Genomic DNA, 15,348 nt, shown 5'->3' on the forward strand with positions numbered 1-15,348 from the left:
GGTCAACATTGGAGTAGCGAAGAGACTGGCGAGGAGAGTATTTTTTTTTTTTTTTTCTTATCAGGTTCCACAGGATCCTGGTTAAGAAAAAGAAACCCTGATTGTTAATAATAATAAGATTGATAATCTTATTTGTCTCAGAGGAAAATCTAGCATCTGTACAGTGGTCCCCCAATGTTGTTCTTCAAGCCAACTTGGCGTTCACAACTGCTGTAAACGGCGCTATGGAGGCATACACAGCGAAGTACCACACACTCATCCTCACCCCTTCCTTCTTGATTAAACAGAAAAGTGTCCTGTGACAAAAATCTAACGTGTACAGCAGTGTTCAACCCAGAATTTTTTTTTTTTTTAAAGCTGGCTGGGTAAAAATTATAGGTGATGAAAGCCACTATATTGTGACCCAACTCTTCAGTAGCTACCCAAAAACAGCCGGGTGGTCACTGAAAAGTTCCTGGTGGTGCGGGTGGCTAAAAAGACTTGGGGAGAACACTGTACATTTTTATATATAGATATATAATGGAGATAAACAGAGAAGGATCAATGTACTCCACAATAGCAGAGCAGATATAACTTTGGGTCTCTCCATGAAGGAGGAAGAAAAGCCACCCTAAAACCGTGGTGTTTTGCAGCCACCACATCTTAGGACTAGTGAGACGCAATATATTAAAATTGTTTTGGAATTAAGGTATACTTTTAAAATGACCAAACTCACATACATCCCCACCATCCTAAATATGCAGATAAACCACCACTAAAGGGATGCGAAACCAGAGAATGAAATCAGTAACAGCTGGATCCTGAAGCTTTCTGTAATGGGAGGGGGGGAATTAATTTTAGCTACATTCTGGCTATACACTGGTCAATAAATCCAAAAGATTTACCATTAAGTTTGATTTAAAGGATTCCAAGCAATGATTGTCACTTGGAATTGCCATTATTTGCCTGATCAAGGTTGCTTATCTAGCTTTGACCACTTGTGAAGAAAAGGAGTTTTCCCACTTTTAGAGGTCGGGGGGGGGATGACGTTGATTGGTCATGGAATAGAACCGGTTAGTGGACCAATGACCAATATCTAGAAGGTACTGCATGCACCACTACTTTATTCTTCCAGACGTGCAAAGCTGTCCAAGTGTAAGGCTTACAATTGGTATTATCCATTTGTATTATGTTTTACGTGAGTTCAGTTGGATAAATAGATCCATTATTATAAAGCAAATCTAGGATCAAGGAGGTATGTTTCTCCTTGACGGCCTGGATTTTTTTCCAGCCTTTAGTTAGAAATTATTCTGTTATTCTGTTCAGTTATTCTGTTCAGGTTCTGCTGCTTGAAAAAAAGTCAGAATAATTGGTCATATATTGAGCAATCTTTTAGCTTGGTGTTTCTCTACAAAAAATGTCCAGGTCTTATAGAACAATAATAAAAATATCCACAGCTTACAGTATATTGGCATGGTGGTCAGTGGCACAAATGCCTATTTTGTTGATGGCCAGTGGAGAGAATGTCACTCCTACAGATATTAGACCAAATAGATATTGGTGTCAGGTATACTGACCTATAAGGCATAATTTGCTCAAGGAACCCCCCAGAATCCTCTGAAGGAACCGTATGGTTTATTGGAACTCTGGTTGAGAAATGCACCTAGATTATCTATGATAGGTTTGTCAGTGGGGAAGTGGCTGTGGAATCTGTAGGAATGTCTGCAGGAATCTGTCTTTAGGAATGCTGTAGCTGAAGTTTATTTAAAGGCCAGGTTTTATACTTCAGTGATGTGGTTGTTTAAGGAATTAACTTAATTGCTGGTTTCCTAAATCAATCTGAGCCCCCAGTTGTAGAGGAGGTCCAGCAGATCTCCTAAATATTCCAAAGCCATTACAAGTGATTTGTGACACTTTAGATATCTATAGGTCATGCTAAAAGTATCACTTACAGCTGGACATACTATAAGATATGAAAATGTTTTTTAAAATGATGTTTAGGTATCCACCCAACAACTGGGTTTTGGTGGAATTACCTTGAAGTCCATATCTTTTGTTCTAGCTAGTAGGCAACTTTGGTCATCTTGGGTCTTTCAGTTGGTGGACATAGCATGAATGCTTTCTTCTTCTGATTTATTATTGACTGATTTAAAACTGAAAATCATACTCTTCTCTACATGTGATTTCTCTGCTCCGCTTTGCCTTGCATGGCCTTATTATAGATCACCTCGGCTGTGCTCTTCTCTCTGCATTGCTTCCTTGATGCGCTTGCACGCAATTTTGCTTTTTCATCAATTTATTAAAGGTCCTGTGCACTGTTCTCCAGTATGTACAAATTTTTTTTTTTACAGATGCAGGCAGAATAGAACTTTAAAGTGAACCTGTCTTTTTTTTTTTTTTTTTTTTTTAATAGTCTAAAATAAAATTACTTTCTGAAGTTTGGAACCACAATGTGTTTTATTATCTTTGTTGTCCAGAAAACCTCTGTGCACTTTTATGATTTGCTTTCACTTTGTTACAGAAGCCTGCCGTCTGATCTTGCCCACCTTCCATTCATCAGTCTCTTAGAGTACTTCAGTGGCTGTTATAGGTGCCTATTTGGGTGCTGGCTTTTGGAAGTTGGGCCTAGCCCGGGTGAAGGGGAGTCCAGTCCTTTATATCAAAGTGCAAATAAATTTGGAGCACAGAGGTTTTTGTATTGGTAATAAAGATAATTGCAATCATGCAGGGCTTATTTTTCCCAAATAGCTGTCAGGTTCACTTTAATTTTTATTAATCAATATTTCAACATTGTATGGGTTGGTGGCAGCAGATATGCCAAATGTCTGCACTAACTTGCTGTGGCATTCTTACAGCTTGCTGGTTATTGATTTCTACAGTGAGTGCATGTTTGGGTACAACTGCCAATTTGTGTCTAGTCATTGGCCAATTTATTAGTAGAATGGCTGACAGGTTTACTTTAATTTTGATCACTAAATAATTCAACGTTTTATGGTTTGTGTATACGGTTATAGCAGCAGAGTTGCCACATGGCTGCACAAACTTGCTGTGGCATCTATTATTTCTACATTACAAAATCCTGATTTTTTTTTCCTAATTTGAATTTTTATGTTTTTCTTGATTGGCTACATATCTTTACTTTGCCTCTGTGAAGTCCCATTCCTACATTACAAAATCCTGATTTTTTTTTTTTTCCTAATTTGAATTTGTATGTTTGTCTTGATTAGCTACATACCTTTACTTTGCCTCTGTGAAGTTCTATTCCTCCGATAGTCCTATTCCTCTCTGCAGACTGGAGCAGGTCTACAGGTAGGAAGTGAAAATATCCTGAGGAGTTTAAATTTACAGGGGCAAAGTGAAGGCATAAAGATAATCCCGTTTCAGAGAACATACAAATACTCTCATTTATGGGCAAAGCTTAACATGGAATAAATTATTTGGCAAATATAAGATCATCTTGAGGCTTTGGTGGACAAGCTAATCAATTACAGGCACCTATTAATGCCTATTCTTAGATATCTATTTTTTTTTTTTTTTTTTTTTTTGAGCTTTAGAATTTATAACCTGTTGACCTTAATGGTGTATTACAGACGCCAGTCTAAAGATATTACTCAACGGCTACTTGTACATATACATCTAAGCAAAATGTTTTCTTTGCAGATGTCTATATTAGATAAACAGAGACCAGCATGCAAACCATGAATGATCCAGAAATCTGCTGACTCTTCTCTCTAAGCAGTGGAGAATAAGTGCCTGGCAGTAACGTGGCTTGTATGTCACACTGGCTCTACATGCATTTGGCACCCTGCACAAGGACTTATCCTGCAGAAAGATAATAATACAATTAGACCTGGTATTGTGTTGAGAATGTCCAATATTTTAGGTTTGCAGTCAGACTACCCAATGAGAAGTTTGGAAGGCACCAGCCTCAGCATCTTTCTTAGCCATACATCTCTGTACAACGTAGAGAAAATAAGGACCACTTGCACCTAAAAATATTAGGAAGTAGAATACAAGGTTAAAGCACAACTAAAGTTTCACTTTTAGGAATCTACGATCAGGCAGGTCATTATTGTACAAAAGGACAGGCAGTGTTCCTTCTGCAATAATCCCTCCTACCTGCCTGATCGCTGAGGATTTCTGTAAAACAAAAAAAAATCTGAGCTGCGCATGTGCAGCGTCCACTTTGGTTGCCAGGATTCCAGCGGAAATGAATGAACTCCCACAAGCCTGTGCAGGAGTTACGTTATCCCAACCAATCAAGATGGCAAAGATCGCAAGAAAGAGGATGATGGCGGTGCCCTGCGAGGGAACGGGAACAGGTAATTAATGCAGGAAGTAGTTCTTTAAGGCATATTTCAAGGTATTTGCAGTTTATAAAAGAAAATGTTGGCCAAATGTGAATATCTACAATGCATATCAAGTTGTGTTATTGTGTATTTCCAGACAATGTGTACAGAAACATGCAGTCACTGTAGAAATTAAATCAAGTTCAGTGCAGTCATTGTGTTATTTGCACACCATGTACACACACCCTTGTACTGGGTCTCATTTTATTAAAACTAGAGCAGAGAAGTTAGAAATCTAAAGACAGCCATTTTGTTTGTCGTCCACTCCTTCAGCCCCAAGTTCGGAAGTAGTCCGCTGCGAGTTCTGCGGCGAGTTCTTTGAAAACAGAAAGGGCCTGTCAAGCCACGCACGGTCCCACCTGCGCCAGATGGGAGTCACGGAGTGGCATGTCAACGGGTCACCCATCGACACCCTGCGGGAGATCTTGGCCAGTGGGACCTGTCCCAGAACAGGCACCAGAATCGGAGGCCCCAGCTCGGAGAAGTTCCTCCCACATCATCCTCCTCCTTCCCCATCTGGATCCCACCCGTACAGCGGGTTGGCTCCGGCAATGCAACACAAGCCTCATCGGCTTCCTACCTACCAGGCCAGTGAGTGGCCCTCCGAGCTCTCACCTTTAAACTTGTGTAAGTGGGCCACTGACCTGCAGCTCTTCATATGCTTGCTCATCCTTTTCATTGCTTCCCATCTTGTCTGTTTCATTCATATATTTAATTCAGACCACTCCTGGCTTTCCCAAATAACCCCTTCGTCATTCTGAATCCAGGGCCTGACTTGGCATCAGCAGTGAGTTGGTGAACTTGTGTGTGCTTGTTGTCTGAGCATTTAGTGCTGTACAGCGATTTCTGATAAACCCATGCTGCTGTATAACATTTAAGCATAAATGCTGCTTTTTATTTTTCTTCTTTTTAGCCTATTCCATGTTTCTTTAAACTACATTGAACTTGTTTGGTCAAAAATCTGTATCCTAGACATCAACAAAGGTGTTTGAGTATTTGAAAAGTTGTTAGCATTATTTGTGTATTTAACATATATGCAGAAAGGCAAAGCAACCTTTTAGATCACAATTGTATCTTAAAGGGTATAAGTCTTTATTTAATAGAAATATGTAATTGGCCCTAGGGTAAATATAGATTTTGTAGCTATTATTGAACACCTGAAAATTTTAGTTCTCCATGGACAATTTTACATATGTTTTTCACTTTCTTTTTTATTACAAGTTTTGTGATAGGAATTGCTGTAGCTTCTGAAACCGAGGATTTAGTTCTACATGTAAAAGTAATATCGCTAGACGATTGTATACTGATAGGTCTCCCTAGTCTACAAAGATGGCTGCCTCCTCAGCCATTGAGTGAGGCATGGCACCAAGCTAATTTCTTTATGAAAATGCAAATTCCCAGACTTTAATACACTGACCAAAATACTTGCATTTACTAACCTAGAATTAATATGCAGGTCAGAACATTTTTCAGGAACCAAAAAAAAAAAAATACATTTGATAATTGTAGCTGCGTTTTTGTTTCATTTCAGTAACTCATTCAAGCAACAAGGATTTTTGGATTGAGCACTCTTTAATGGCAGCCTCTGTGTTTTGCATGTGATGGCCAAATCGGCCATCATGCATCTTCTAGTTGCTTGTCTTTCTGATCCATTTACTAACTGTTAATAAAACAATCAGTAAATGGATCATTCTGTAACCTTGGCGCACCTATTTTTTTGCCTGCACAGGCAGATTGTCATTTTTCAGAAATGATAACCTAGGACTCTTTAAAAGTATATGGCTGGCAACTCCCCAACAACAAACTGCACTGCCGGTTACTGTATTTGCACGCAGCAACTTAGCACATTTGAAACCTTTGCTGCGTGCAGAAAGAATTGATTCCAACTTCTCTCATTCACATGAGTTGAAGATCGCAGTTTTACTGGCAAAAGAACGCTGTGGCTCACAGCAGTTCAAAAAATGGCCTTTGATTTTTACTCATTAGAAATATAGGTAGTGCCTCCCAAATGCTTTTTATTTATTGCTACCCATTGTACTTTATTACTGGTTGCAGTGTTGTGTTACTAAACGAGACAACGTGTACTTTTTAAACCTTCCACATGTACAGTTGTACACGGTGTGTTTTTGGCAGCAAGACTATTTTATTAAAGTGAAATAAAGCTTTAGTTCTATGGAATGTCTTTTGATACTTTTTGCTTGCTATAATATGGCTGTGGCTTGTGATGAGAGGTAGGTGACTGTTTACTACAGTTTAGAGTCCTGAAGAGTGCAGGGTAAATTGAAGCACAGCAATTACAAGTTTTCTTTAACATTGTGGATTGTCTTGCATTGCTTTCTATGTTTTCTGTAATGTAAACATTACTTGAAAGGCTTATTCTTACATTTTGTATTGAGTAGATGTGTAGTTTGTATTGTGTTCCTTCCCATTAGTTTTGTAAGGCCATCTGTGGTACCTTTGTTTAACACTAGCCATCAGCTGTAAAACATCACCTTATTCCCAAAATGAAGTTTTTTTTTCTGTGGGCATGCTTGATGTGGTTTGTTAGACATTGAAATTTTCATCATGCATTTTTGTGTGTGATTTCTGGCCAGTTAGTCTACTAACATTTGTATGGTTTTCCCTTTTTCCTGCTTTTCTGCTTGTTTTTTTTTTTTTTTTTCATACCATTTCGGCCCCCCATTTTCGCTGTGTTATTAATAGCCATTTTCTCTGTTCTTTTAGCTTCACAGTCAGACCCTACCCGTGACATCCGCTGCGAGTTCTGCAATGAGTTCTTTGAGAACCGCAAGGGACTGTCTAGTCATGCACGTTCACATCTCCGCCAGATGGGTGTAACAGAATGGCATGTGAATGGCTCACCCATTGACACTCTGCGAGAAATCATACGCAAGAGGCGTCCAACGACACCACAGCAGCAAATTTCTAATATCAAGAAGGAACCTCAAGGGGATGACGAGCCACCCAGTCCATCACACAGACTATCACCTCTTGGTGTTGGTGCATCAGTGATGGCCCGTGATCTTCCGATTTCACCAGCTGGCCGCCCTCAAAACAGTTTTCTTTCACCTGTAGCAACGAAGAGGCCAGCACCTCACGAGCCTAGACTTACTCAGTCTGAGCCAAAGGGCTTTATGAATGCAGAGCCAAAGACTTGCAGCCAGTCTAAGCCCTATATACATGGTGAGGGTAGACCTAAAACCTTTATTGCAGAGGATGGCAGACCCAAGACCTTTATTCATATTGATGGCAAGCCAAGACCATACTTGCATAGTGGAGAGGGGAGACCTAAGACTTTTATTCATGAAGGGAGACCAAAGGGCTTTTTACCAGGTGAAAACAGACCCAAGACATTTGTACACACTGAAGGCAAGCATAAAGTCTATTTGCAAGGTGAAGCAAAGCTTAAGTCCTTTGTACATGGGGAACATAAACCTAAATTCTTTTTGCATGGTGAATCCAAAAAGTCTTTTTCTCCAGATGGAAAGCCCAAGGCATACATCCAGACAGAGCTTCCTTTCAAGGTCAAGGTGAAGGCATCTCCAGAAAAGGCAGTCACAAGCAGTAAGTAACATGATTGAAGTATGGCTTTGCTGTGTGTGTGTTTCTTTGTTTGGTAACATCTTTTTTTTCTTTCTTTTTTTTTTTCTTTTTTTTTCTCCACCAGTGGAAGCTTGCTGCGAGCTTTGTGGACTGTTCTTTGAGAATCGGAAGGCTTTAGCCAGCCATGCAAGAGCTCATCTTCGACAATTTGGTGTAACTGAATGGTGTGTCAATGGTTCACCAATTGAAACTCTACGAGAATGGATAAAGCAGAGACCTCAGAAGGCCGGTGCCTATCTCAATTACATCCAAGGACGTCCTTTCTCCAAAAAGTTTAAACGCGCTTTACAAAGTCCAAAAACGGGTCCAGAGAAGGACAGCCCACTCACTGCCCCTGGGAGGATGGTTGAGAAAGAACATAGCGCTGCAACACCAATGTTAACGACTGAAAAACCAGCTGAGCTACAAGGACAAAGTAAGTGTAGGACACAAGATAGAATTGATGTTATAATGGCTTGTATATGTTACTTGGGAATTTTATGATGTCTAAATTGTATCTGAATATCAACAGAAGTTGAGCGTCGTCATCCTAAGGCACCTGAGGTTCTATCTGCTCGGGAAGATACGGTCTCTGAACCACTAGCCAAAAGTGAGGAACCACGACCACCTGTAAGAGCTCGTCCAGTGCCTTCTTTGGTACCAAGACCTCCCCAGACATCATTAGTGAAGTTTGTTGGAAACATTTACACTTTAAAATGCAGGTAAGAAGATTGTGTGCTTTAAACCATTTATGTTTGTATATAGTACATAAACTGGCACTTAAAATCAGAGAGGGAAAGCCATGCATTGGTTTCATGTTCTATAATCGTGCAAAACAGATGCTCCAGCTTGGTGTGTCCTACCTCTGCAGAAAGACCACTGCTTCTATACACACAGTGTTCTCCCCAGCGGCTTTTATCCTGAGTGCACCACCCAACAATTTTCAGTAACCACCTAGCTGTTTATGCATGGTTTCTGATAACTGATAGTTGGTTCACAATACTGGGGCTGCCGCCTACCTACATCTGCTTCTCTGTGCAGAATATTGCACAGGTCACACTCTGCAGCAAACAGAACTTTACCCGTAGTTACATGCCCCTGTTCCCTCGCAGGGCACCTTAATCTTTTAAGGTGCTCTGCGAGGGAACCCTGTAACTACAGTAAAATTTTGAACACTAGTTTAAGCATCTCAAACTCTAAAACAAAAACCAGAGGAGGAAAGCCCACAACCCCAGGAAAGTGGCAGAGAAAGAACTTTGAACCAGAATGCAAAGCTAAAAGGAAAAACAAAACAGATGAACCAATATTTCAATAATAACTAGGAGTTCAATCCATTTGTGCCAGTAATATTCCATCCAAAATGTTTTTTCTTGGTTCTTATACTAGCCAGGCAATAGAAACTTTGTGTTTAGGGCAGCATTGGGTTTTAGTAGACCTTATATGCTTGTTTTCCAATATTTATTTGGAAAAAAAAGGAGTGATTATGAATATTTTGACATGATCTACAAGATGTTTTTTTATTCTGTACATTTAATTTGTGGATTGTAAACTTGTTGAGGTAAATTCAACTTTAATGCTTTTTTTTTCTTTTACCTCTTTTACCTTTATACAAGGTTCTGTGACATTCAATTCCAAGGTCCATTATCCATCCAGGAGCAGTGGGTCCGTCACCTGCAACATCACATATTGGAAATGAACTTTTCAAAGCCCCCCAGCCCACCCCATGCTGTTTCACCTCAGGAGCAGCAACCAGAGGCTGTCAAGTCCCAATAAGCCAGCTTTACTATGACTTGAACAAGATATCTGCATTTTCTACAGCAGAAGAAATCGAGCCACGGATTATGTGAAAGACTTGTAGATGGTAGCTTGGAATTTATAACAAAATCCCTTGCAGGGTCTGAAAGACCAGATGCCATACAGCCTGTGAGATTAAATGGATGTTTGGGTATAGAGAAAGGGAAAATCAGCTACAAGGCATCTGTATCTTTTAGTAGACTGGACATGGCAATAATTAGGGTGAGCTCAGTGGATATAAGAGAAGTGATGCTTTGGGGAACATCAGGGGCATGTTTTAAGGATTTAATAACCTGATTTAATGATCAAATTATTTGATCTGAGCAGATATAGAATGTTGTAGAAGGTGATACAAAAAATTATGGTTAGAATAAAGATGTAAGATGGGTACATTTCAGACCCAACAGGTTGGTGGTCTATTGTCCTTTTAAAAGGTAAATTCTAGTGACCTCTGCTGCAGACACAAAGAAGATTTCTGCTCTATGAATTCTTCACTGCAATGTCTTTATTCTCCAATGGTGCTTAATCTGTATCCCCCCCCCCAAGCCCATCAAAATGTCACTTCTAAATATGCTTCTCACTAGTTCTGTAAAGTTTTTTTGCCTTGAATTTAAGTTGATCGGGTGGACTGTTTTTTTTTTTTTTGTTTGTTTTTTTCCCCTTCTTCAAACAACATGCAAAAGACTCCCAACAATCACTGAAACACATTTTTAGAACTGTTTTGTACTCCCAGCAAGGGGCACCATGCATCTATATAATCAGACTGGGAAATTCAGCATCTTATCCTTGTTTCCATTCACTTTAAGGTGGTGGAAATCTGATTCCACTTAAAGGAATTGACTTCCACTCAGTCTAAAGTGAGAATTTGGGTGGCCAAATCCTTGATTTGGAGCATCATGTAGTCATGAGGCTTGTGACCACAAGACAGTCTGCATCTACTGCAAGCCAAGTGATCATCTATAATAAATTTAGTTTTTATAATGTTGGTCAACAATGTACACACAGGATGTGTTAGTAAATGACCTCTCCTTTTTTAATGATAGGCGTGAACACCTATGGTTTTGGGCACCCAACCCTTCATTTCTCTAACACCTCCACCAAACACACAGCCAGATAGCTTAATGCCAGGGATTGCCAAGAGGATAGAGCCAGCGCCCTTTATGTATATAATATATACGTTGTATTATTGTGGTTGTATATCTTGTATACCCCACCTTCCTCCCTATTTGGGGTGACACGTGTTTGGTTTTACTTCTTTTGCATTTTAAACAATCTGTTTAGGATCCAATGACCATTTTTTATATTTCGGGAATGTCAACCTGGTGTTCCAGCCTGAATGTAATTAGATAACACTGTTTTCTATAAACACCCATAGCAGTGGATTAAAGTGACATGCTTTTACCAGCAGTCCTATAAATATCTCCCACTTCTGTTTTGAGGTTTTTTATTTATTTAAGTAACTCTAGGATTGGTAAATGGTCCCTTTCCAACAAGACTGGTATACATCCTCTATCTAAATAGTTCCTTTCTGTACTGAGAGGCTGCAAGATGTATAGATGCAATAGTATGGCCTTAGTTACTGTGCAAAGGGTAGCGGTGTGCAGTGATCTTGCACAGCCCAACCGTAGCAATGGTTTCAGCATCTTGATAATCTGAGTATGCTGATTTTATTTTTTTTTTCTTTGCTTTGTTCCTATGGATTACTGTTCATCAATGCTCTTGCTTTATTACATAAGCCCAGTGTACTTCCATTGTAAAGTCCCTGATTTCTTTTCACTGGAAGCCATAGACTAATTATTTTTTTCTGCTTTAAGACCCCTCCCTATTCACCCATTGTAAAATATTATGTAATATAGCAGTGGGGAGTTGCAGCCACTTGCACATACATATTTAGGCTTAGCATCTACCAGTATGGTTTGTTTAGCCATTGGTAATAATATCCTTTCTACAATTTCTGGCCATTAAGGGGCAGCTTATTATTTTTTTATTATGTTTTCTTTTTGCCCTAAGGACTACAATGTGCTTTATTTTATTTTTCTGCCCCTCATGCCTTCCTTCTCTATACTGTTACACACCCTTTTCATAGTAACCTGCCATTTATTTACAATTTCAATTCACTTTGATTTATTACTTTAATGTGTAGAACTCGAGTAAAGCAATCGGTTTTTACCCTGGATGTGTGTGCTTTATTTTCTTGACTTCACTGGTGGGATTTATTTAATATAACCATGGTACATTTACACTTATTTCATTCACTAAGATTGTGTTTAAAGGCCTGCATATACAAAGTAATTATAAGGAGGGATTTAAAATTGAGTTATGGTGATAAACTGATCAGAAAACTGTACAGAAAATCCTTACCACTCCCCATTAGCGTGAATTGGAGCTATAGGGGCACGGTTGGGAATAATTAGTAAAATGCTGTGTTTGACCCACATCTAAAATAGGCCTCATAAAGAAATCCCTTATATTGCTCAAGTCATGTCAAGTGCATTCCGTGTGTCAAACAAAAGAAAACAGGTATAAGAACCAATTGTCCTAATCCCTGAACCATTGATCCAATATCTGCAATTAGTGCCCAACAATAAGAACCACCCTGGGGGGTTTACATTCAGAAACATATTTAAAAAGCCTGTGATATCTAGGGTTTGGTGTTTTCTTGGCTGTTGTGCTGTTATCATACTACTATTAAAAGCACTCTCTAGGGTCAACAGAAAGAAAATGTTGTAGCTGTCCTACATGTCTAATAAAATTTTTATTATTACACAGTATATAGCGCCAACATATTGCCCAGCACTGTACAAAGTCCATTGTCATGTCACTAGCTGTCCCTTAGTGGGGCCCACAATCTAATGTCCCTACCATAGTCATATATCTTTAATACAGTCTAATGTTAATTTTTTGGAGGGAAGCCAATAGTTTTTTCGGGATGTGGGAGGAAACCCACGCAAACACGGGGAGAACCTGCAAAATCCATGAGGATAGTGCCCTGGCCAAGATAGAAACCTGGGACTTAGTGCTGCAAATGCCAGAATGCTAACCTCTGAGACACTGCAATAATGCCAATTTTCTTTAAATAACTCCCATAATCCCACTAGTAAAAAATACCCTACAAGTGGCATAGATTTCCAACAACTATTTGCCAAGTGCCAGCTTACCAACTTTAACTCAAGAGTTGACCATTTGATGCTAAATTATGTCTTGATGCTCCATGAATTTACCCTGCATGAGAGTGGTGCCAAGAAAAGGATTTTGTTGTCCAAAAAAGAATAAAGACTACAATTTGCCATTGAACATCCAGGCAAAGACCAGGCCACTTTAACATAAACAGTGAATGTTGTCCAGTTATCTTGCAAACTGAATACAACAGGAGAATTTAATGCCAACTGTAAAGAATGGCAATGCAGTGTTATGGTTTGTGGTTGTTTTTACTTCTTCAGAGCCAAGACAGGTTGTATTCCTTGAGTCAACTAAGATTCTTGAATCATATCATTTCAAGTCAACTACAGGGGTTTGTAATGTACAGAAAGCTGCAGTCAGGAGAAAGTAATCTACACAGAGCAGCAATATGGATTAGGTTATGCACAGTGTACTGTCAGGTAGGGCTGTGGAGTCGGGGCAATCTATGGGGTATTCCTAGTTGACAATAAATGTATGAACGCCTAATAAATGTGAGTTGTTCTGAAAACATACTGTATGTAAAAAAAAAAAAAATGTCCTATTCCGCAGATAAATCATGATAGTCGTTTATTTGCTGTATGAAGTCCTTTGTGGAGTTGTCACTAGTATGAAACTCATCTGAGCTATTCTGCAGCATAACATTTATACGTATTTAAAAATATTCATTTGGTAGGAATATGATATTTTTGCTTAGGGTTATAATTTAATCCAGGTTTTACAGTAAGATTACATTCTACATATAAATCTCCTGTACACTGTTGTGAGAATGTGTTGTGAGAAAGCGGAAGTGTTGTTTATCACCCCATGCCGACTTCACACACACCTGTCTCCATTTACTATGTTACAGCTTTATGCCAAGTTTATTTACAATTTTAGGTTTTACAATTTTTTTTTTTTTGTTTATGTAGTTTAATTATAGGCTTTAAAACAGCAAATGATGTTGTTTATTTTTTTTGAACTAGTAAAGGTGTTCCTGATCCTCATTATATCTCCAAGTTCTTTAAACGCCTTGGCAGTATTCCCGAGTGTGGCTCGGGATGAATTGTATGTACCAAAAACAGTAACCACACTCACGGTAGCATAAAAAAGTCCTACCCGCTCCCTACGAACCATAGGCGTCCTCCAGCGATCCCCGGCTGGCTTCTGCATCACATCCTCAGACTGATGGTATGCTGGGGAGGCGTGGCCTGGTGGGAAATTTAAAAGCAGATTACATTGTAATCTGCTTTTCAAACATTGATCACAGTGATAACGTTATAAAAAATCCAAATAATAAATCCAAAAGTTTTTTCTATTGTACCCTTGTTTGGACAATGTTAAACATTTTTTTAATAAAATTATTACATTTGTTATACTGTTTTTTTTCTTTATAATTTATTGTATTAGAATTTATGATTTGTGTTTCAAACTTTATCATACCCGGGAGTTATTCCTCAGGATTACAGGACTAAAATAATAAAGCGTACCTAAACCCGTAAATTTCACTTTACATAAAAGGGTAGACAACCCTTTTATGTTAAGTAAAAAATCTTTTTTTTTGTTTGTTTTTAAGTGACTTGGCGATCGAGAATTAATGAGCGTGCAAAGCCTCCCGGGATACCTACGTCAGGCATCCCGGGAGGCACTTGGGTGCTTTTTCTGCCCATGCCCAAGCATCTCAGGCATACACAGAAGGAGCCTTTTCGTGGAGGAAAAAAATAGCCGATCTCACACATGCACAGTGGGTTGGGTAACGTAAGAGCAAGAACCTGGAAGAACGACTAAGATGGTACAACGCGGGACCCGATGGAAGAGACCTCCGGATAGATCTGGCGGGATTAAAGGTAAGTGTATTTTTTTGTTTTTGTTTTAGGCAATTTTGGCTTTAGTTCCTCTTTAAACAACAAATTTCCATGCAATACAATGTATCGCTTTTGACATAAAAATACTGACATAATTAGACTGCCAGGGGGGATAAATTTTATAGCCTCTTGATAAAAACAAATAAAACTTTGTTTTCATTTTTGTGTTTTTAGTTTAAAATTTAGGCATAAACAATTTACTGGTTTACTTGGCTGACAAATACAGGCTGGTCAACAGGACAGTGTTAGCTTCCTTCCAGACCAGTTCACAAAAGCAGATCCCGTCTTCATATATCTTTGAAATTACTGCGCTTTGGTGGTGATTATGTACGGTGCATGTTGTGTTTCCATCAACATGGAACATTAGCATACATCAGGTTATAAAAATACAAGGAGTCTGTCAAAGATATTTTGTACCAACTCCACAGCCCTGCTCCCAGGTTATTTAGGGGGGCCCCTTATGAAAGGGGGGTTTCCAGATCCCAATAAACTCCCTGCCTGCAGACTCCACAAAACTGGGGTCACCTCACGTTGATGAGGCCCTCAATTCCAAAAATGGCCCGTGTAAGAATTGCAAGGAGTCCTCTGTAAGGAATAGGAAATTGAGCAGTGAGTGTGCACCC

At 39.2% G+C, this 15,348-nt stretch overlaps 1 protein-coding gene across 4 annotated transcripts in view; it reads left to right on the top strand.

The window, feature by feature from the left end:
• WIZ (WIZ zinc finger) overlaps window positions 1–11,878 on the top strand; it is a 64,924-nt gene extending 53,046 nt beyond the window's left edge. For 3 of the 4 annotated variants that reach the window (XM_072399749.1, XM_072399746.1, XM_072399748.1), the window contains 5 exons: window positions 4,602–4,955; window positions 7,053–7,892; window positions 7,996–8,346; window positions 8,443–8,632; window positions 9,524–11,878. In XM_072399749.1, coding sequence (XP_072255850.1) covers window positions 4,602–4,955; window positions 7,053–7,892; window positions 7,996–8,346; window positions 8,443–8,632; window positions 9,524–9,683 — 1,895 coding nt within the window. In that variant the 3' untranslated portion in view covers window positions 9,684–11,878. The remainder of the gene's footprint in view (window positions 1–4,601; window positions 4,956–7,052; window positions 7,893–7,995; window positions 8,347–8,442; window positions 8,633–9,523) is intronic. The other variant, XM_072399750.1, reaches the window with a different exon arrangement.
• Window positions 11,879–15,348: the final 3,470 nt, after the last annotated feature.

The sequence above is a fragment of the Pyxicephalus adspersus genome, chromosome 2 (assembly GCF_032062135.1).
Source record: "Pyxicephalus adspersus chromosome 2, UCB_Pads_2.0, whole genome shotgun sequence".
NCBI classification, from domain to species: domain Eukaryota; kingdom Metazoa; phylum Chordata; class Amphibia; order Anura; family Pyxicephalidae; genus Pyxicephalus; species Pyxicephalus adspersus.